The sequence below is a fragment of the Furipterus horrens genome, unplaced genomic scaffold (genome assembly GCF_987537825.1).
Source record: "Furipterus horrens unplaced genomic scaffold, mFurHor1.1.pri manual_scaffold_7, whole genome shotgun sequence".
Lineage (NCBI taxonomy): Eukaryota > Metazoa > Chordata > Mammalia > Chiroptera > Furipteridae > Furipterus > Furipterus horrens.
Window position 1 is genome coordinate 96293246 of NW_028327177.1, and position 19072 is coordinate 96312317.

Below are 19072 nucleotides of genomic sequence, written 5' to 3' on the forward strand. Positions count from 1 at the left end.
CCATCATAAGGAAATCACCTGTCAGTGAAACAAGGTCAGAATAGAGGAAGGTAGAGATGAGGAATGAATGAAAAGATTCAAAATCCAAATGACATTGCTGACTACTGGAATCCAGCTGTGCCTCAAAACAGTACAACCCCTGGATTTTCAGTTATATGAGCCAATAAATGTGCCCCTTGCTGCAGCTGGATATAACTGGGTTTCTGTCACTTGCAATCAAAATCTCCAATGAGTGCATGTCCCAACAAGAGCAAGCTTCACAAGAGCAGAGACCTTTTCTGTCTAGTTTACCATTTTATCCTCAGGGCCTCACACAGAGCTCAGAACAAAGCAACTCAAGAGACACTTTGGTATGAATAAAGAAACATCCCTTCTGCTTAAGGACATGCATGCTTATCACTGATTCATACTACCATATTACTCTAAACATGGAAAGATGCATTCTGAAAAAAAAAAAAAAACCCTAGCAAAAAACACCCATGGATCATTTTCCCCATAATCATGTTATATCCAGGAGACCAGAGATTTGCAGATGTGCTCTCTTTTCAGAACTAAGCACTGAGTGACTCTGACATTTTTCAGGACAATAAAACCCCTTTGGAGGACTGTGACCTATGTCTACATTAACATAGAACAGATGCAGAAATTTTACAAAGTCAAAATTCTGCTACAAATGTCTTAAAAGAATTACAAGCATTTCTGAGTTGACTGTTCTGACTGATAAAAATCTTGTACGTAATTAATATCCCCTATTATATTCTCTCTCTACTAGGACTCCTTTTTATCATAGACTAAATGTTTGCAATTCATATGTTGAAGTCCTAAACCCCTATGTGATGGAAAAAAGAGGCTGAGCCTTTGGAAGCTAATTAGGTTTAAATGAGACCATGTGGGTGGAGTCCCCATGATAGGATTAGTGCCCTTTTAGGAAGAGTATGAAACACCAGGGCTTCCCCTCTCTACCATGTGAGAATTGAGGGAGAAGGTAGCCATCTGCAAGCCAGAAAGAGGGCTCTCACCAATAACCAAATCTACTGTTACCTTGATCTTGGCCTTCCCAGCCTTAGAACTATGAGGAATAAATGTCTGTTGCTTACTTACTCAGTCTGTGATATTTTGTTATGACAGCCTGAGATGTCTAATACACCTTTATTTTCAAATTTCCTCATGACCATAGTTTGAGGATTTCCTGCTGGTGGAGACAACATATGAACTATGGTTTCCACTTATCTCTCTACCTTCATCCAAATGCCACATAGTAAGATGGTAAGATGTCCTTGTGGCTTCCTCCAGAATCAGCCACCCATCATGCTCTAATTTCAATAACATCTGTGTTAAATTTACTCTCTGCTGTGTGTATCAAAGCTGACTGTAATTTGGTGATACTGGAACTTTAATAGACCACTGTTTATTATAACATTATCTTTAATAAGATACTTATTGTTTAAATTTCTGTGAGTTCCAGGAGGAACATGCATGCCCTGCTGAACAATTCCTGAGAAATGTTGAATAACCTGGCAAAGCAGACATTCGGCAGGCAAGTCTCAGGGGACAGGTGCTGTGTGCAAGGCAAACAACTCCTTAAGGCAGAGGCTGGCAGTCTCTGTGCCTCAAAGTGGGAAGACATCAGGTGCCTAGTCTTACTTAATGAAAACATAAAAGACTCCACTTAATTGATCCAAGATTATGCAGGGTGATTTTTCCCTTCTTTTAGGTTGAGCTTGTTAATTTGTACAGCTGTGTTGTTGAAACAATTGCAGCCTCGAGTCCTGTTTTCACAACCGGTAAGCAAAATTAAAACTTCCCTTTTTAACTAAAATTCAAACCAAGCCAGAATTAAATTCTGTAGAGGCCTGGGAAGGCCCCAGAATGAACACCTGTTCCACAGGCAAGATAGCCAAACTCTGACAAGTACACTCCTTTGAAGGTTCTGTTGGTGGCCCTTAAGGATGGGTTACTGACATCAGTGGTGCTTTGGCCATTTCAACCTCTTCTCCCAAGGGCAGTAAGCTCTGGAGTGGGGAAACTCCAGTTCAAATTTTCCATTTCCTATACCTTTCAGTCAGAACTTACCTCTGCCCAATTATGACTTATTCCTTTCCCTGATTATAATAATAGTAACAACAGTAGCAGTAGTAGTAGTAGTAGTAGTAGTAGTAGTAGTAAAGCAAGTCCTTCTCTAAAACGTTTAAATATGGTACATTTCATATCCCAACTGCTGACTTTTGGCAGCTCTGAGAATTACTGTATTGAGAAAGATGCTGGTTCAAATGTCTGGTGCATGTGTGCATGTGGGTGTGCAGATGCAACATCGCCATTCCTGCCCTGCATCTGACAATAGTATTAATAGATTTTTTAATTGGAGTATAGTTGAAAAACAATATTATATTAATTTCAGGTGTACAACACAGTGATCTGACATTTAAATACCTTACAAGTGGACTTCCGGCCAAGATGGAGACATAGACAGACATGCTGTGTCTCCCTTCACAACTAAGAAGAAATACAACTACTCAAAACTAGAGACACCCAGAAGTTCCAGAAAATCAAGCTGCATGGAAGTCCAACAAACAAAGATATAAAGAAGAAATGCTCATCCAGATAGGTAGGAGGGGCAGAGCCGGGGTGGAGAAGACACAGTATGGTGGCAGCAGCAGATGCAGCAGCAGCAGCAGTAGCAGGCCAGCAGAAAATGCAGTCACACATTTTAAAAGGTTGGGAGGGAATCCTGGGGAGTGCTCCCAGCACCAGGCCAGACCGAACAGCTCATGGTTCCAGTGTTTGGGACAATAAAACTTCATTGCTTCTGACTGAGCAAAGCAGTGGAGGTTGGGGAAGAGGAAGAAACTGCCTGTCTCTCAGCAGAGTCTGTTTGTTTAAAGGGCCCCAGAGTCCTACAATATCTGCAGACACACAAACTTTAGGGGCAACAGCCAGGTCAACAGCTAGAGAGGCGCCAGTCCCATACAAAGGTGGCAGAGGTGCCTGGAAGAGGGGTGAGTGCTGAGCAAGCATCATTGTTCCCTCTCGGACCCCTCTCCCCCACAGAGTGCCACAAGGTGGTGAAACAAGTCGCCCTGTACTGACAAATACCTAAAGCTCCGCCCCTTACAATGTAATAGGTGCAACAGCTCTACCTAAGACACAGAGACAAACAAACATGGAGCCTGGAAAAATGAGGAGACAGAGATGTATGGCCCAGAAGAGGGAACAGATCAGGTTCCAGTGGGAGAATTAAGAGACGAGAAGATAGCCAACCAACAGAGGAGGCAATAGCCAACCTAACAGATGAAGAGTTCAAAACACTGGTGATAAAGATGCTCACATGCTTGACAAATATACTTGAGTATGGCAAATGCATAAGGGAAGAAGTGAAGGATACTCTAAATGAAACAAAGGAAAATACACACAAAACCAATGGTGAAGGGAAGGAAACCAGGGTTCAGATCAATGATTTGAAACATAAGGATGAAAAAAACAGTCAACCAGTACAGAATGAGAAACAAGAATTGAAAACAATAAGGAGAGGCTTAGGAACCTCTGGGGCAACTTTAAATGTGCCAACATCTGAATCAGAAGGAGCAGAGGGTGCCAGAAGGAGAAGAGGAAGAGAAAGAAAATGAAAGCTTATGTGAAAAAATAATGAAGGAAAACTCCCATAGTTTGGAGAAGGAAATAGACATACAAGTTCAGGAAGCACAGAGTCCCAAACAAGCTAGACCCAAAGAGGACAACACCAAGACACATCATAATTAAAATGCCAAAGGTTAAAGATAAAGAGAGAATCTTGAAAGCAGCAAGAGAAAAGCACTGAGTTACCTACAAAGGGGTGCCTATAAGACTATCAGCTGATTTCTCAGAAGAAACTCTGAAGGCAAGAAGGGACGGGCAAGAAGTATTCAATGTGATGGAAAGCAAGGACCTACAACCAAGATTACTCTATCCAGCAAAGCTATCATTTAGAATGAAAGGGCAGATGAAGTGCTTCCCAGACAAGGTAAAGCTAAAGGAGTTCATCATCACCAAGCCATTATTATATGAAATGTTAAAGGGACTTATTTAAGAAAAAGGAGATCAAAACTATAAACACTAAAATGACAACAAACTCACAACTATCAACAACTGAATCTAAAAAAGAAAAACAAAATCCAACTAAGCAAATCAGAATAGGAACAGAATCATAGGTATAGGGATCATTTGGAGGGTTATCAGCTGAGAGAGGGAAGGGGCAGAAATGGGGAAATGGTGTAGGGAGTAAGAAGCATAATTGGTTGGTACAAAATAGACAGGGGGTTGTCAAGAATAGTATAGGAAAGGGCGAAGCCAAAGAACTTATATGCATGACCCATGGACATGAATTAAGTGGGTGGGATTGCTGGATGGAAGCGGGGTACTGGAAAGGGGGGAACGAAGGGATAAGAAATTGGGACTACTGTAACAACATAATCAATAAAATATACTTTAAATAAATAAATAAAGTGCAAATGATCGCCATGTTAAATACTAAACATCTGTCACCAAATAGTTATTACACTACTGTGTTACCTGTGCTGAACATTAAGTTCCCATGACTTTTTCATCTTACAGCTGTAATTCTATACCTCTTAATCCCCTTACCTATTTCTTCCAAGCCCCCAACTCACTCCCATACAACAACCATCAGTTTGTTCTCTGTGTCTATGTGTCGGTTTCTGTTTTGTTCTTTTCATTCATTTTGCTTTTCAGAAAATTTCATTTCCTCCTAAGGAAAGGAAGAGAAATTTTAACCCTGAACCCCAAAGGAAAATATTACATATTCCTTAATGTGAATCATAATCCTCCATGCCGGATACTCACCTGGATACTGCCTAAAAAAGCCCTTTGCACTTCCAAAGTACTGCCAAATGAGAGACGGGTCACGGTCAAAGTTATCCACAAATACTTTGTTTAGTGATTCAGACCAATAAACCCCATTGACAATTGCTGGGTCTGAAAAAAAAGAGAGAGAGAAGAGGATGTTACAAACTGAATGAGATAGAAACTGGTGGGCATCCTGCATTGCTGGCAGTTACCAGCATGAGGCCCACCTTGCAGAAAAGTGTGCAGAAAGCCATAGTTCCTAGAAATTCCATACATTAGGGCTTCCCCCATCCTGCGTGAGCCCTTCAGCACACTGGGAGCCCCTACTGGTGAGGCATGTCCCTTTATTTGTAACTTCCAATCTCACATAGGACTGTAGTTCTTGAAAAAGCAAAGAGAGACCGTCTTAGCGGTATTTTTGTTGTCCCCCTCCTGAGTCAGAACTCAGCATTAAAAACATGAAAAACATGTTTTTTTCCTCACTGCAGTTACCTCAGCCAACATAGCCTCGTTCAAATTCTCTCTACCTCAGACTTAGAAGTTTCCTTTAAAAAAATAGATAAGTAAACTGGAATTATAGAACTGAATCTCTCTGCTTCTTTGGTCAGCAGAGTGTGAGCTCCAGGAAGGAAGGCACAGTCCTGCTTCGGTTTTCTGCTGCATTACCAAAAATGTGTGGGTTGATGAAGAGGTGGGTAGTAGGTGGATGGATGATTAAGATGAAGGTTGTTCTCCAGATTACAGACAACCATTTACTCTTCCGCCCTGCTTTCCCATAAGAAAATCTCCTTCCTCACCTTTGGCAACCCACAGAGAACCCCTTGCCTTCTGTCCATAGGTAAGAATTAAAGGCAAAGACACCCAAGGAGAAGAAACAAATATTTCTTGCATACTGATGGAAGCAGGGTGGAGCAGTGAGGATGATCTGTGACTGTCCACTTTTTACTTTTTTAACCTCCGAGGCTCCTGTTTCAAAATGATTACACATTAAGCAACATCCCCAAGAGGGAAAATAATTGTCCAGTGTCAGTATGATGGAGGTAAGAACAACAAGAGGATGAGCGTGTTAAGAGGAAGAGGAAGGAGAGGGAAACCCATTGAGTCATTCCTGGGGCACAGGCACTGAGCTCAGCTCCTCTCCTATCACCCTACCAGAGCGCCCCCACACAGCCCACCATCCAGGCTATGTGAACTGAGCCAAGAAGGTTAGGTTCTTTCCTAGAAGCCCCCTGCTAGTAAGTGGCAAAACCTCTGATCTGCGTTTTTCTTCTTTGTAAAATGGGAATAATAGCGCTCACCATAAAAGGCTGTTTGGAAGGTTAAAATAATGGGCAGGAGAGGACTAGTGGCAAAAGGCATTCAAATAGCCATCAGTGCAGGTATTCCATACTAGCCTGGAGCCCCACAACCTCACCAGAGCTCCCTGTGGGATTCCAAGTCACAGCAATCCCACCATGGCACCCTTATTCAAAGATTCCTCCATACTACACAGGCAAGGGGGTGAGGACAGCCTGAGTCACTCAGTACCCAGTAAGACAGTGAGAGAAGTAGTGTTAGAAATGTCCAAGTAAATTAGGTACTCCAACAAAGTCACTAGAGCGCACCCCACACTCTCCTCCACACTGCCTGCCCTTAGCCAGCTGACTGCCCCAAGATGTTTGTTTGTCTGCAGAGGCTGAGATAGAGCCCACAGACTGGCCCCTGACCCAGTGGGCAGGCTTGGCATCTTGTCTCCTTGTCTTTCCTCTGGCTGCCTTATTTTTTTCAGGCAACTTACCCAGATTCAATAGGCAACTGGGGTTCTGACTCTAATCTCAAGGGTAAATGCTCTAACTCTTGTGAAGAGTAATAACCATATCACAGGCTAGGAGAGTGAAAATGACCAATTCAACCTTTTACCACAAAGTAATTTTAAGAAAGACTTTATCTTTACAATCTCAGAAAATGGAGCCCTTTTGTGTTCCTGCCCAAGCATGACAACAATTATTCTGATTCACTCTCTGCTACAAAAGCCCCCAAAATTAATCCCAAAGAAGCAAATACAATAATAACACTGAAAAATCTATGGTTCTTGCCTCCTCAATCAATGGCCTCAATTATGTCAGCGTCATATAAAAACATTCCACAATTAGAAGCAAAAATTCCAATTTACTAGCTAACAGTCTCAACATGTTAAGTAGTCAAACAGTTTCCAGTCAGACAATTCTTTTTTCTTGAGTGTGGCTTCACTGGAGGTAGTAAAAGGATGTCTATGCACCCAGGTGGTCCTGGAAACCTAAGATTATCACTTGGGGAACCGTGAGCGTATTCAGAAATGCAAAAAGAATTGTGGTGGTCTGAGGATTACTTTCTCCATTCATTTTGGCATCAAATCTTGCTCTGAAATTAGGCTTCCTCAAAAAACAAGTGGGGGGGGGGGCTTCAATTTTCCTAGGGTATGTGAACAAGAGAAGCAGAATTACCAGAAGATATGGTCTAGTTAAAATGGGGATTGTACTACACACATCCATTTGATCAAATATTTCAAATAACACTTCCTCTGTCTTGTAAAATAATCACAGTGTATTGATTTCACAAGCTTGCTTAGCAAGCAAATTGATAAAGAGAAAATCTTGAATTGCTGTTCATTGTTACCATCATCTAAGAGATTGAAAAAAAAAATACAGGAAAATGCTGACATTAAGTGGGATATTCATCTATGTATTTGGATTTTTTTTAAAGTTAAAAATGGTTTTCCCCACTTATTGTCAGAAAGTAGAAGTGACGTAGCCCTAAAGGTCATTCACCCCATGCAGCCAGGACCCCAGCTCTTTCAACTCTTTACTGAGGAAGAGGTAAACATTACATTGGAATGTGGACCAGCGCCCCAACCTGATGTTCCCTAGTTCCAAGAGTAAAGAACTGGGCAGCTCCAGAGCCCAGAGTTCTCTTCCCCTCCCCTTTCTTCTTTGTTCTTCTCATCCTCCCCCTTCTCTTTCTCTTTCTCCCACTCACTCTTCAATAATCTATGGTCAAGAGCATTGGGTTACACAGCACATTTCCCACTCAACAAATATGGCTAGCAGGAAGAGGGCAGAGACTTCAAATGGGAAGGGCAGCCTGAAGAATGTCATCCCTGCCTTGCAAGCACTTTTGTCCCTGTAAGTACATCAAAAGTAGCCTCACTATAGCATTATCCATCTACCATATATATAACTATCACTAAGCCTGGTATTTAAAAATAACCAAAAAGTTATAAAAGAGTAACTCTGTTGTTGCTGGGCAGATTTGTATAGTCACTTGTAAAGACAGAATTCTCCTCAGTAGCAGACTTACCTTTTTCCTTGTGTTTTGTTTCAAACTTTATTTAAAAACCTCCTTTGCTTCATTTAGGATTTTTTAATAGTCTTAAATTAATCTGAGCTTTACCTTACCTTAATCTTCTTAGGAGTTTAATATAATATGTTAGCTTCCTGTGACTGCTATAACAAAATACCACAAACTATGTGGCTTAAAACAGAAATGTATTCCAGAGGCCAGAGGTCCAAAATCACAGTTGACAGGATTGATTCCTTTTGCAGGCTCTGAGGAAATACTTGTTTCATGCCCTTCTCCTGGCTTCTGGTGGTCTCCAGCAATCTGTGATGTTTCTCGCCTTGCAGACACATCACTCCAATGCCTACCTCCGTTGTCACAAGGTCTGTCTCCTCTGTGTGTCTGTGTCAAATCTCTCTCCTTTTTCTTTGAAGAAACCAGCCATTGGATTTAGGATCCACCCTAAATTCAAGATGACCTCTTTTCAAAATATTTAACTTAATTACATCTGCAAAGATCCTATTTCCAAAATAGGTCACATTTGCATGATGTGCTGGAGGCCACTGTTGAACCCAGTACATGTAGTTATACTCTCTTAGTTATCCTATAACATATCATAGTTTGTGTGTGTGTGTTTTTTTTTTAATCTGAGTTTAATAAATGTACGCATTTTACTCAGAAAAGCATGTTTAAAGGCCTTCTCTCTCTTTTTCTTTATGGAAACAATTCAGATTTTTATGTCTGCATTGTAATTTATGAGCTTCCTGACCTTTGTCAATGGGTCCCACCTATAATGTACGAAGTTAGATTAAGATCATTTTCCTTAATGTCTAGTGTACGTGTCAATGCTCAGCCTTCTGTGCTCAGGAAAGTGAACTGCACATAACACGGTCATTTCATCCAATGTTCATGTCTATTTCACATCAACTCATTACTCATACCGGTCAATGTGAAGTCCAGGAATAGCAGTCCTACCTCCTACTTCCTCTGTCTACTGAGAGATTAAATCACTTCTGATGCCAGTCAAAAGTCTATCAAATGTTTAGATTTTAGTAAAACAGATGACTAGCAGATGTTTAGACAGTAAGAGTCCCATACCACCCCTGTGATCAATTTGCAATTTGTGTTTGAAAAGCATCTCACACATCCCTGATCTGTTTTTATAATGTATCATATAACCCCCGCCACCCCCCCCCAAAAAAAATCACCTATGTAGTTTTCTTCTTTTATTATCACCTAAATAACTGTTCTCCCCTGTGGCTGGCACTTGCTACAAAGGGATCACCTGGTGTTACAGATGGCCAACATGCCTTCTGCACACTCCCTCCTACAAGCATTCATACAACTTTCCATTCTAGTTCTGTATCTTTGAATGAGTAGCCCATCTTGTCATCATCTTTCAGCCACCAGTTTCATCCACCTGAGTCTTGCCTGAGACAATCAGTCCCTTGGGTTCAAGGAAGTCAATGGATGCAAGCACTTAGCAACTGGCATATACAAAATGTTCCACCATAGTGGCCATTCTTTACTCTGTGCATCAGTAAATGAATAAATAAGGTCCCAAGAAGAATGTCCATTGTTCATCTCTGTTCCCTACAGCGGGTGTCACTGGGTTGTGCTTTTGCAGTGCTGCAAACCAGTCTGGAACTCCAGCTTTGGAGTTAGAGTCTCAGGTCTTCATTCAGTACTTGTTGACTAATGGCTCTGGACTTGTGGCTTAACTCCCCTGAGCCCAGAGTCTCATCTGTAGAAGGGGATAGAGTAGCCCCTCCCCTAAAAGCTGCTGAGAAAAGGCACGTAAGGAGGGAGGCCTCCAGAGCTGTCATCGGGGACTTCACCTGTCACACGCAATTCTGTGGTAAGGTCCCAAACCCAACCTTGAGGCAGTTTAGCTGTCCTAAGACTATCCACCTAAGTCTCTTCACATTTCCTCAGATTATTAGGGAAAGATACTCTTGATGAATCTTTCATTCACTTGATCATTCTACAAATATTTATTGACCTTCAACTGTATCAAGCACTCAGCAGTGAACCAACAGACCACAAAGCTGATGTTTTGATCTGAGGAAGGGAGACAATGGACAGACAATAAGTGAGAATTCCAAATAGAAAGGGGTGTATAAAAGACAATAAAAAAGAATGGTAGGCTTGAGAGTTACTTGTGTCGAAAGGAGGAAGGGGATTTACTCAAACTGGGTGGTCAAAGATGACCCCTTTGAGGAGAGATCTGACTGCTAACAAGGAATCAGTCCCAAACTGCCTTGGCCAATCAGATCTTTCTAGACAGAGGGAACAGCAAGTTCAAAAGCCTTGAGCTGGGAAGACACCAGTGCCTTGAGGAACAGTAAGTCAGAGAGTGTTGCTGGGGCAAGGGGGAGAGATACGATATGGGCGGGGAGGTGGGCGGGCCACAGTGAGGATGCGAGCAGATAGGCCAAGTTTTCTGCTAAGCACACATTTTCTAAGAGACACGATCTGTACTCCACCGGTGCCAAGGCTCATCACGCTCTTATTCATGGTCCCAAAGTCAATTTTTTTTATCTTCTGGAATCTACAGCAAGCATAGCCTACTTCCTGTTTCTAGGACCCCCTTCAGGTAATCAGGATCTTCATGGGTGCCTTAATACTTGAGATTCTCCTCCAGATCTCAAAGTCACCTGATATGCACTTCATCTTTTTATTCAATATTATTTCCTCTCCAGTGAATGAGTAGCACTGTATTAATTTAGATTTGCCATTTTCTACCACAAAATATGGGTCCATATCTAGAGAATCTGAGTATATTTGAGTGATTGTAGGCTAATATAGAAAGAAAGATTGCTGTTACCCCAAACCATTGTTTGAAGGGAAGGGGTGAAATTCAAGTGCAACTGGATTTTTGAAGTATTTGCCTTTGAAAGAAAGAATGAAAGGAAGGAAAGGAGGGAGGGAGGAAGGAAGGGAGGGAAGAAGGAAGGAAGAAAGGGAGAGAGAGAGAGAGAGAGAAAGAGATAGGGGAAAGGAAGGAAGGAAGGAAGGAAGGAAGGGATGAAGGAAAGAAAAGGAAAGGAAAGGAAAGGAAAAGAGAAGAGAAGAAAGGAGAAGAAAGGAAAAGAAAAGAAAAGAATAGAGTGTTTCTCGCCTTGAACAAGGCTGGAGGAAGGATCTTGGGCTTTTCTGAAGGTCTTTGGAAGAATGTGTCTCCTCAATATGAAATTACACCCAGCCCAGGGAGAGGGCTTGAGCCCACAGAGGAGTTTTCCTCAGCACTGCATATTGGATCAGATTCAAGAGGAGAATGGCTGGATGGTTTTCATGTCTCCCATTTCACCAAGTAAATGACATCTCTCCCATTCATTCTAAATAGATCATAGATTAAATAATAACTAGTTTGATGCTAATTATCAAGTACTTATATGTATTGGAAAATAGCCCTTAATGTGTGTTGAATTATAAAGTAGGTTTATTTGCCAAACATTTACTCTTCCTCTAAATGTAGTGATGTGCTAGATATTAAATGCAGGTTTCACATTTAATTCACAAAGTTGGAGCCAATTTCTGACAGCCCTGGGACAAGAGGGACAAGAACTCATGGCCCAATGCTGAACCACTCTAGATAAAGTTGGGAAGTAAAATAAATGGTAAACACACACACCTACCAGTCTGGCAAATCTAGCAGGTGTTCTGTACTCTGTCAGCTAGTGCCTAGTGTGCTAGACTTCAGGGTTAATTCCCAAGTGAGATTTCATGTCAATGAATAGAGCAGTTTTTCGTTTTTTGGACTTAAATAAATAGTGAACTTTAAAGAGTTCTCCTCCTTTAACATACTATAAATTTTGTGGAAAAACATCTATTTCTTCCTCCTTGACACTCCTAATTCTCCTGGGATAAACCATTCCAAAGTCTTTGTCAGAGATATTAAGAAGAAGATTATATAATAGAAATGAAAATAATGATGATGATAATGACGACAATGATGATGATGATGATGATGATAGCAGCAGAGATGGTCATTTCTGGAACATTTACAGTATGCCACACAATAAGCAGGACCCTTTCCAGGTAGGTACAAACTATTCTTCCTAGCCCCATTTTGCAGATGAGAAAACTGATCCTCAGAGCATTGAAATTAATTGTCCAAGAACATCACCTTGCCTGAGGTAGAGATTAATTAAATTTCCTGTCCAAACTGTTAGATGGAAAAAGACTTGAATGGAGGCCTTGAACTCTACTTACTACCTACCAGAGAGTAAGCAGGGGTGGCTCCAAAGATACAGTTTAGACACCAGGTAACAGGTGACTCAGAGCAGGCTGTCTCTCCCCAGCTGTCAACAAATAAAGTGGGTGGTCCCTGGAGAGGGGACCGGGCTTAGGCATTCTTTGGGCCCTGACATGGCAGCTCTGCACCTAATGCTTGGGACATGTAAATGAGTCAAAGGGGACCTGGTGGGGGAAGATAAGGTAATGCTGGGGACTAAAGCCCATCTGCCAGAGCCCCAAATGCACTGCCCTTGGGATCTCTGCAGTAAAGCTGACAGTGAGGCTATTTCATCACCATCAGCACTTGGGTTTGGGGTCTGCTTGCAGTGGGGACATGGACCAGGCCTAAAAGTTTGAATAAAACACTCAAGTGTGACAATAAGAACATATCTGATTCTAAAACAGCATTCAGTAAATTGTAGTTAAGCTGGTTTTCACTGATACAAAACATTTTGTGTGATGTGATACTGTCCCACTCACTGAGTCTCCCTGGAGGTCTATAACATAAAGCTGAAGAGCCAGAGCCTACCTGCTTCCTGACAGTTTGCTCTGGTCAGAAAGGGAAGACTCACCTTAGACAGGTCTGGCAATGGGGTGACTATGCCAGGACACCGGCACATGCTAGAGCACCAACCTTACAAGACCCTCAGAGAGGCTCCCTGCAACTCAGCGTCCTTCTCTCAGATCTGTGCTAAATACCACGGCCAGACCACCCACCCTGCTCCAGAAGCATCAGTAGTTCCTGCTAACCCATCACGCCAAGAATAAGCACTGCTGCTTGGTGCTCCAAGCCACTCTGATCTGTCCCAGAATCCCTTTGCAAATCTGCTACCCGTTCAGCTCCCAAGAACACACACCCATGTCAGCACCCTGGCCAATCTCACTGAGGCTTTTCCTTTTTTTCCCTTCTGATTGTTATATTTATAGTGACTGTTACTACTACCATTGCACAACCCACTTAAAGGGTATAAATCATGTCATACTTTCTAATATCCCCAGAAGCATTTAGCACCTGTACTGGATGTAGTATATGCATTTGTTCATTCATTCAGAAAATATTTGCTGAATGTTTACCATGTTGCCAGACACTGAGACAGGACTCGGGGATAAAGCAGTGGGCGTAACCAGACATGGCCTTTAACACTGTGGAGCACACAGTCCATGAGGGAAGCAGAGAATCCAATAATTATACAATTACATATAAAATTACATTGTAATTAGTATAAGAAAGAGAAGAATGTGATCTCAGGAAACATGTCCCAGGGAAGGTCTCCCTAACACAGCATTGATCAAGCCAGAATATGCAGAATGACTAGGCATTAAAGCGGGGAGGGGAGCAGAGTCTGGCAGAGCCAACTGAATTTAAAGGCCTGGAATTCAGAGAACAAAAAGGAAGCGGGAGTGAGAGCAGCCTGGTCTGTCTCAAGAGCAACGAAGGCCCTGGAGGGCTGGAATGCAGGGCAGGTACACACCTTTGCCATTTTTGGAAAGCAATCAAGCAAACGCAGGTGGGCCAAGGCAAAGGGAGGGCTTAGAGGCTCCTGTGGTTGCTGTAGAGGATCTGGCAGTGCCTGCACTAGGGTGGCAGGGTAAGAGCGGCCAGTGACATCTAGGGAGGAAGTGCTCACCAAGCACATGCCTGGACAGGTTTCCCACTCTGAAGGCAGACACTTATGCCGGGAGTAGTGGTTCTCTTCCACATCACTCTCGCATCCAAGCAGGAGGCCCCAGCAGCAGGGGACAGAACTCCAGAGTACTGACTGCACTGTGGGGGAAGGAGCCCAAAGGGAGTTGGAGTGCTCCTAAGATCATGCCCAAATGTAAAAAAATCTACCTATGACAACAGGGCAGAGTCTGTCTCCAAGCAGCTGGACTGTCACAGATTTGCTAACACCAATTTCTCTGTAGTGACAGTCTGCGAAATGTACATCCACCCCAGACATTCTTGCAGAGTGTCTCTAATTGACAGAAGTTATTGAACAGCAGCATGAAAGGGTAAAATGCTAAAAAAAAGAAACCCTTGATCACTCACATCTGGGTGCGGAAAACCTTCGGCAAGGGTCCCATGCTAGGTGCTGTCATGTGTACACACAGTGCCAGAGGCCCAGCACCCTTCATTCACCATCATTCTCAGCACTCCTGGGAAGGCCTACATTGTGTCTCTAAGGTGAGGGAACCAAGGTCTGGCAAGAGGAAGGTCATATGGCCAGTTAGACTACGCTGTCCTTTCACTTAAGTTGTCCCATGGAGGAGGGCAGGGCAGGGGATGTGGGATGGGAAGAAGGGGCTCAGAGCTAGTGAGCCTTGTGTCTCAGTCCCAAACACCCTCTCCCCCAAAGTACAGCCAGATGAACTCTTACCCATTGGTCAACAAGTGCTTAAAGATATTTATGGTATTTGAAGCCCTGCTCTATGTTCCATAGAGGGTACACACAAAGAAACAGTTCTGGACAAAACAGGTGCTATGACAAGTCATACACAATAAAAAACAACACCCACTTAGAGAATGCAGAGCTGTCATCATTCAGTAAAAACACACTCCTGATCCTCAGACAGTCTCCTCTCATTTCAACCTTTCAGAAAAGAAAAAGAACTTTAAGCAGTCCTTCCTTCCATCTTCTGGACAGGCCTGGCTCCCAGTAAAATATGATTTTGTGAGCTCGCCATCTGCACTGATGCTATCAGCTTTTTATTGATATTTAATATAAACACAGCCCTGAGGCTAGCAGGTACTTTGACAGAGTCTGAAATATAATTGCCAGGTAACTGTACAAATGCATGTAGCAATTAAGGAGCTGTCAGGAATATTACTGGTGCGAAGACACAGAGCTGTAGGTTGCACAAAGACAGGCGACGCTGGGTGGGAGGCCGAGGGAGCTGGACTTGCAAGGAGGAACCGCACAGCAGACGGGCACATCACTGCTACTGTGGGCCCAGAAGTCACACACAGGGAGGAGAGAAGTGGATTACAGACATTCAAAGAGGCAAACGGAGCCAAGTTTAACTTGGCTGTTTGCTTTCGACATCCACAGGCCAAGCGAGAGCTGACTCTCCTGACTCTGCTGTGCCATTTACACTGTAGAGACCACATGCAGCCTGAGTCTTGGCCTTTCAGGGAGGCTTGAGTGAGGGGACAGGAGAGCGGAATAGAATGGAAACAGCAACTGCTTTTAAGAGTTGTCACAGTGGTACCAGCCTGAAAAACTGGCCTATGGGTGAGAAAGACAGGGTGGATGGGGATGAAAGGGGAATGCTAAGTGGGGAAGAAGGAAAGATGTGCCAGCTGGAGACAAGGTCCAGCAGAAGGGGGATTTGAAGTGAGCTCTGAGGAGAACCAAAGAATGCCTTAGTGCCATGTTCCAAGGGCGAGTTCTACCCACACCTATGCTGCCACTGACTTAACAGGCAACAGTGGTGGTGGGGATGGGGTCGATTATGGTGCTGGAGGTGTAGACACAATCTTCTTGTATCAGGATAAATCTTGTATCAGATAAATCTTCCTCTGAAATGTCCCAGAGCCTTGCATGTTGTGACTGGAAGAAGTGGGGAGGAGGAGGAATGTGATATCTAATGAATGACCTGGGTTTGGAGATCAGAATGACCAGGTCTAGTCACTGTGCCATAACTGGTTTTTCAGTTCCTATAAGGAGATCACCCCTTTTCAAATGGAGTGCTGCTGCCTGAGATCTGGGCTACAAATAGCTGACAGGGTAGCTGAATATGGAAATCTTGATTTCCTCTTTCTTAAAGGAAAGGAATAGATGGAAAGAGGCTTATGCCTTTCCCTCACCACTTCCAAAGATACACACACACACACACACACACACACACACACACACACAGACACAACGCATACCCCACAGCCCAGCTTAGGTAAATGTTTTCAGGTAGGATATAGAGAAACTTTTAAATCTTTATGAGTTATGTATTTCGTGATGTTAGAGAAATTTTAACCAACACATTGAACCAATGGATAATCAGATTATTGTGCAGAATGAGGCTAAATTTATTTAGATAATAATACAGTTAATTTCAAGAAAAGCATTAATAATTATACAGCTATTAAGCAGAAAGAGATGAATTCATAAGTGTGGCCCATGAGTGATGGGCTGAAGACATGCAACTCCAGTAGCTCAAAGCAGCAATGCTTCTCATCTCCTCTCACTGTTTCCCACCGAAGGAATCACACCCAGACCTTTACAGCATCTAGATCAGTGTGTGGGATGGCAGGTGACACATGCACATATTCCTTGTATAAAGAAAATAATGCAGTTTTTCTTAATAAAATCCTCTATGTTTTCCTGCTCTGAAACAGACAAACATCTGAAGCTATTCAGCTCTAAGGATATGAAAATGTAGATGTGGTCACACACTAAAGGTGTATCCAGCTCTACACCCCTAGGCATTTGAGCAGAAGTTAGAAGTAGGACTGAGGAAGTGCAGAAAGATGGTCTAAGAAGCAGACATATTCTCTGCAAGTAAACTGCAGGGAAGATCCACCCTCTTCCAGACCTCCAGGGAGGAAGTCAACTTAGTGCTGAGGTGGTTTCGATAGATATGGCATAAGGGGACAGTGTTCACATGGCTAGAACACTGTAAGAATTTGCTTTTATGCCCAATTTCATGTGAATAAACCCCTCTAGATTGTATCACTGGAAGTTCAAACTGCTCCCAAAGGGTATGACACACTCTAGGAATGATGTCAACTTCCAATAATATTGGCCAAGTACTATTAACAAGTAGGTTCCAGACATCTTTCCACCAGACCTCACTCAACCTAAAAATTCTTTTATCAACTATTTCTTTGGCTTGTTCACCAATAGCAATTGGGACAAGTTAATTGAGACCGAATGATTGAGTTTATGGACCTTCAGTAGCTGGTGTACCCTAACTCCTGAGTGGCAAGGAACAGTGCTTAAAGGTCTCCCTTCTTATCACTTGGAAAATCAAGGGTTCAATTCTATTAAGTGATTTCTATCAATAACTAGGATGCCCATATCATTTATTAATCAAACTGGGGATGGAGGGAGCTTTTTTTTTTATTACATAGGGACTACCACTGTAAAGTGGATTCATTCTCAGCAAACAGAATGTATTGGGCACCCCACTGAAACTCACCCTATTTCACAGGGTGTAGAATTGATTGACTCGTGTGTGTGTGTGTGTGTGTGTGTGTGTGTGTGTGATGTGATCATAATATACAGTTGATTGGTTAACCAAAATGAATTAGAGCAAGGAATCACTTTTAAAATAATACATCAAATATCTTCTTTTAATGCTTAGCCTGTAGGACCATGGCTCTTTGAGTATTGTGTACAGTTTGTGAGCTGTGGGCATTCAGCATGCGCCAGCCAAAGCATTTCATTAATGGGAGAAGAAATGGAGAATAGTAGTTAATTCACTAAATTGCTTAGCTTGAGGTTGGTTACTTAAGAGTTTCTACTGTAATTATGTCAATGTAACCTCTACTTCTACAAGTTAGAAATCTGTCCAACTAAAGGATACAAACCCTCTACTAAAATACCTTAAAAAATACTGGGCCACAGAACTGAGAAGACGAAGAGCAGGAATAGCTTAAAGGGTAGACTTATCCAGAGATTACCAATGGTTTCACCAAGCACCTGACTTTTGTCTTTCTTTCTATTCTGCATCCTACTGAATTGGCCCCATCCTCAGACCCTTCTCACACATCTGCTCTTTCACCCTATAGCCCTCACCCCAGCATCTCCATCCTCTTCCCTTACAGGGCCACAGCACTGCTGAAGCACTCACAGTCATCAGTCTTTTCCCCAAGCTCCTCAGGGGTAGAAAGTGAGATCTTCACATGTTTCCTTCCTTCGTATTGACTTTGACCATTGTAAACCCATCCCTAAATTAGTCAACATAGAAGGGGAGTGAGGCATGCTGATCAATTGGCTTAAGTGTATTAAGCCTTGGGTCTGAATTCAAGCCCAGCAGCCATGGAAGATGGGATCCTGAAAGAAATTCAGGGTGCCACTAGGGAGAAGTGGATTTAAGGACGCCAAACCATAAGTATCTCCAAGTTTCCAATATGGTCACAAATACCCAAAAAGCCATTGCAGAGCCACAAAACCCATGTGACTCAGGATTTCTCCAAGAACTAATTCAGTTAAAGAATTGAAATTTGGCAGAATCATTGCCCAAGGAAAACATATCCATACCATACTGTCATACAAGAAATATGTTTAGCATTCTAAAATTTCATGACAGATAGAAGGAACTTTATCAAGGAAAGTTTAATGCAAAAGACAAATCACTAGGGGTGCAAAGAAAAAAATCAAAGACAAGAGAAAGAAGTGCTTCATGGGAAATAATGCTTCAAGACCAGCAGATTACATGCTACAAATAACAATGAAAAAGAAGAAAATGTTATTGCTACTAAAGTAAAACCACCCATGCCACACATTTAACTGGAACTGCACCAAGACAGAGGAAGCCAGCTGCTGCAAAAATGATGCATGGTAAGGATAGGTCTTCATAGATGCAAGTTGATCTCCAAAAACCTTCAAGGACAGAACTACTTCCAAATTTTAGCTGGCATTGTGCAAGTAAGAGAATTGCATTTAAGCCAAGGTTTGAGAAACATTTTCTTAAAATTTTTAGTAATCCAAATGTTAGTATATTCATATTTGTAGAAATAAACTTATTCAGAAAGATTTAGCAATAAAGATGGTAAAAC

The 19072-nt window shown here is 42.4% G+C and overlaps 1 protein-coding gene across 1 annotated transcript in view; it reads right to left on the reverse strand.

Annotated features, from left to right (window-relative positions):
• Positions 1–19072, reverse strand: part of CACNA2D3 (calcium voltage-gated channel auxiliary subunit alpha2delta 3) — a 931470-nt gene that overhangs the window by 489005 nt on the left and 423393 nt on the right. The window contains exon 6 of the mRNA XM_090284008.1: positions 4837–4968. Within this exon, the coding sequence (XP_090140134.1) occupies positions 4837–4968 (132 nt within the window). The remainder of the gene's footprint in view (positions 1–4836; positions 4969–19072) is intronic.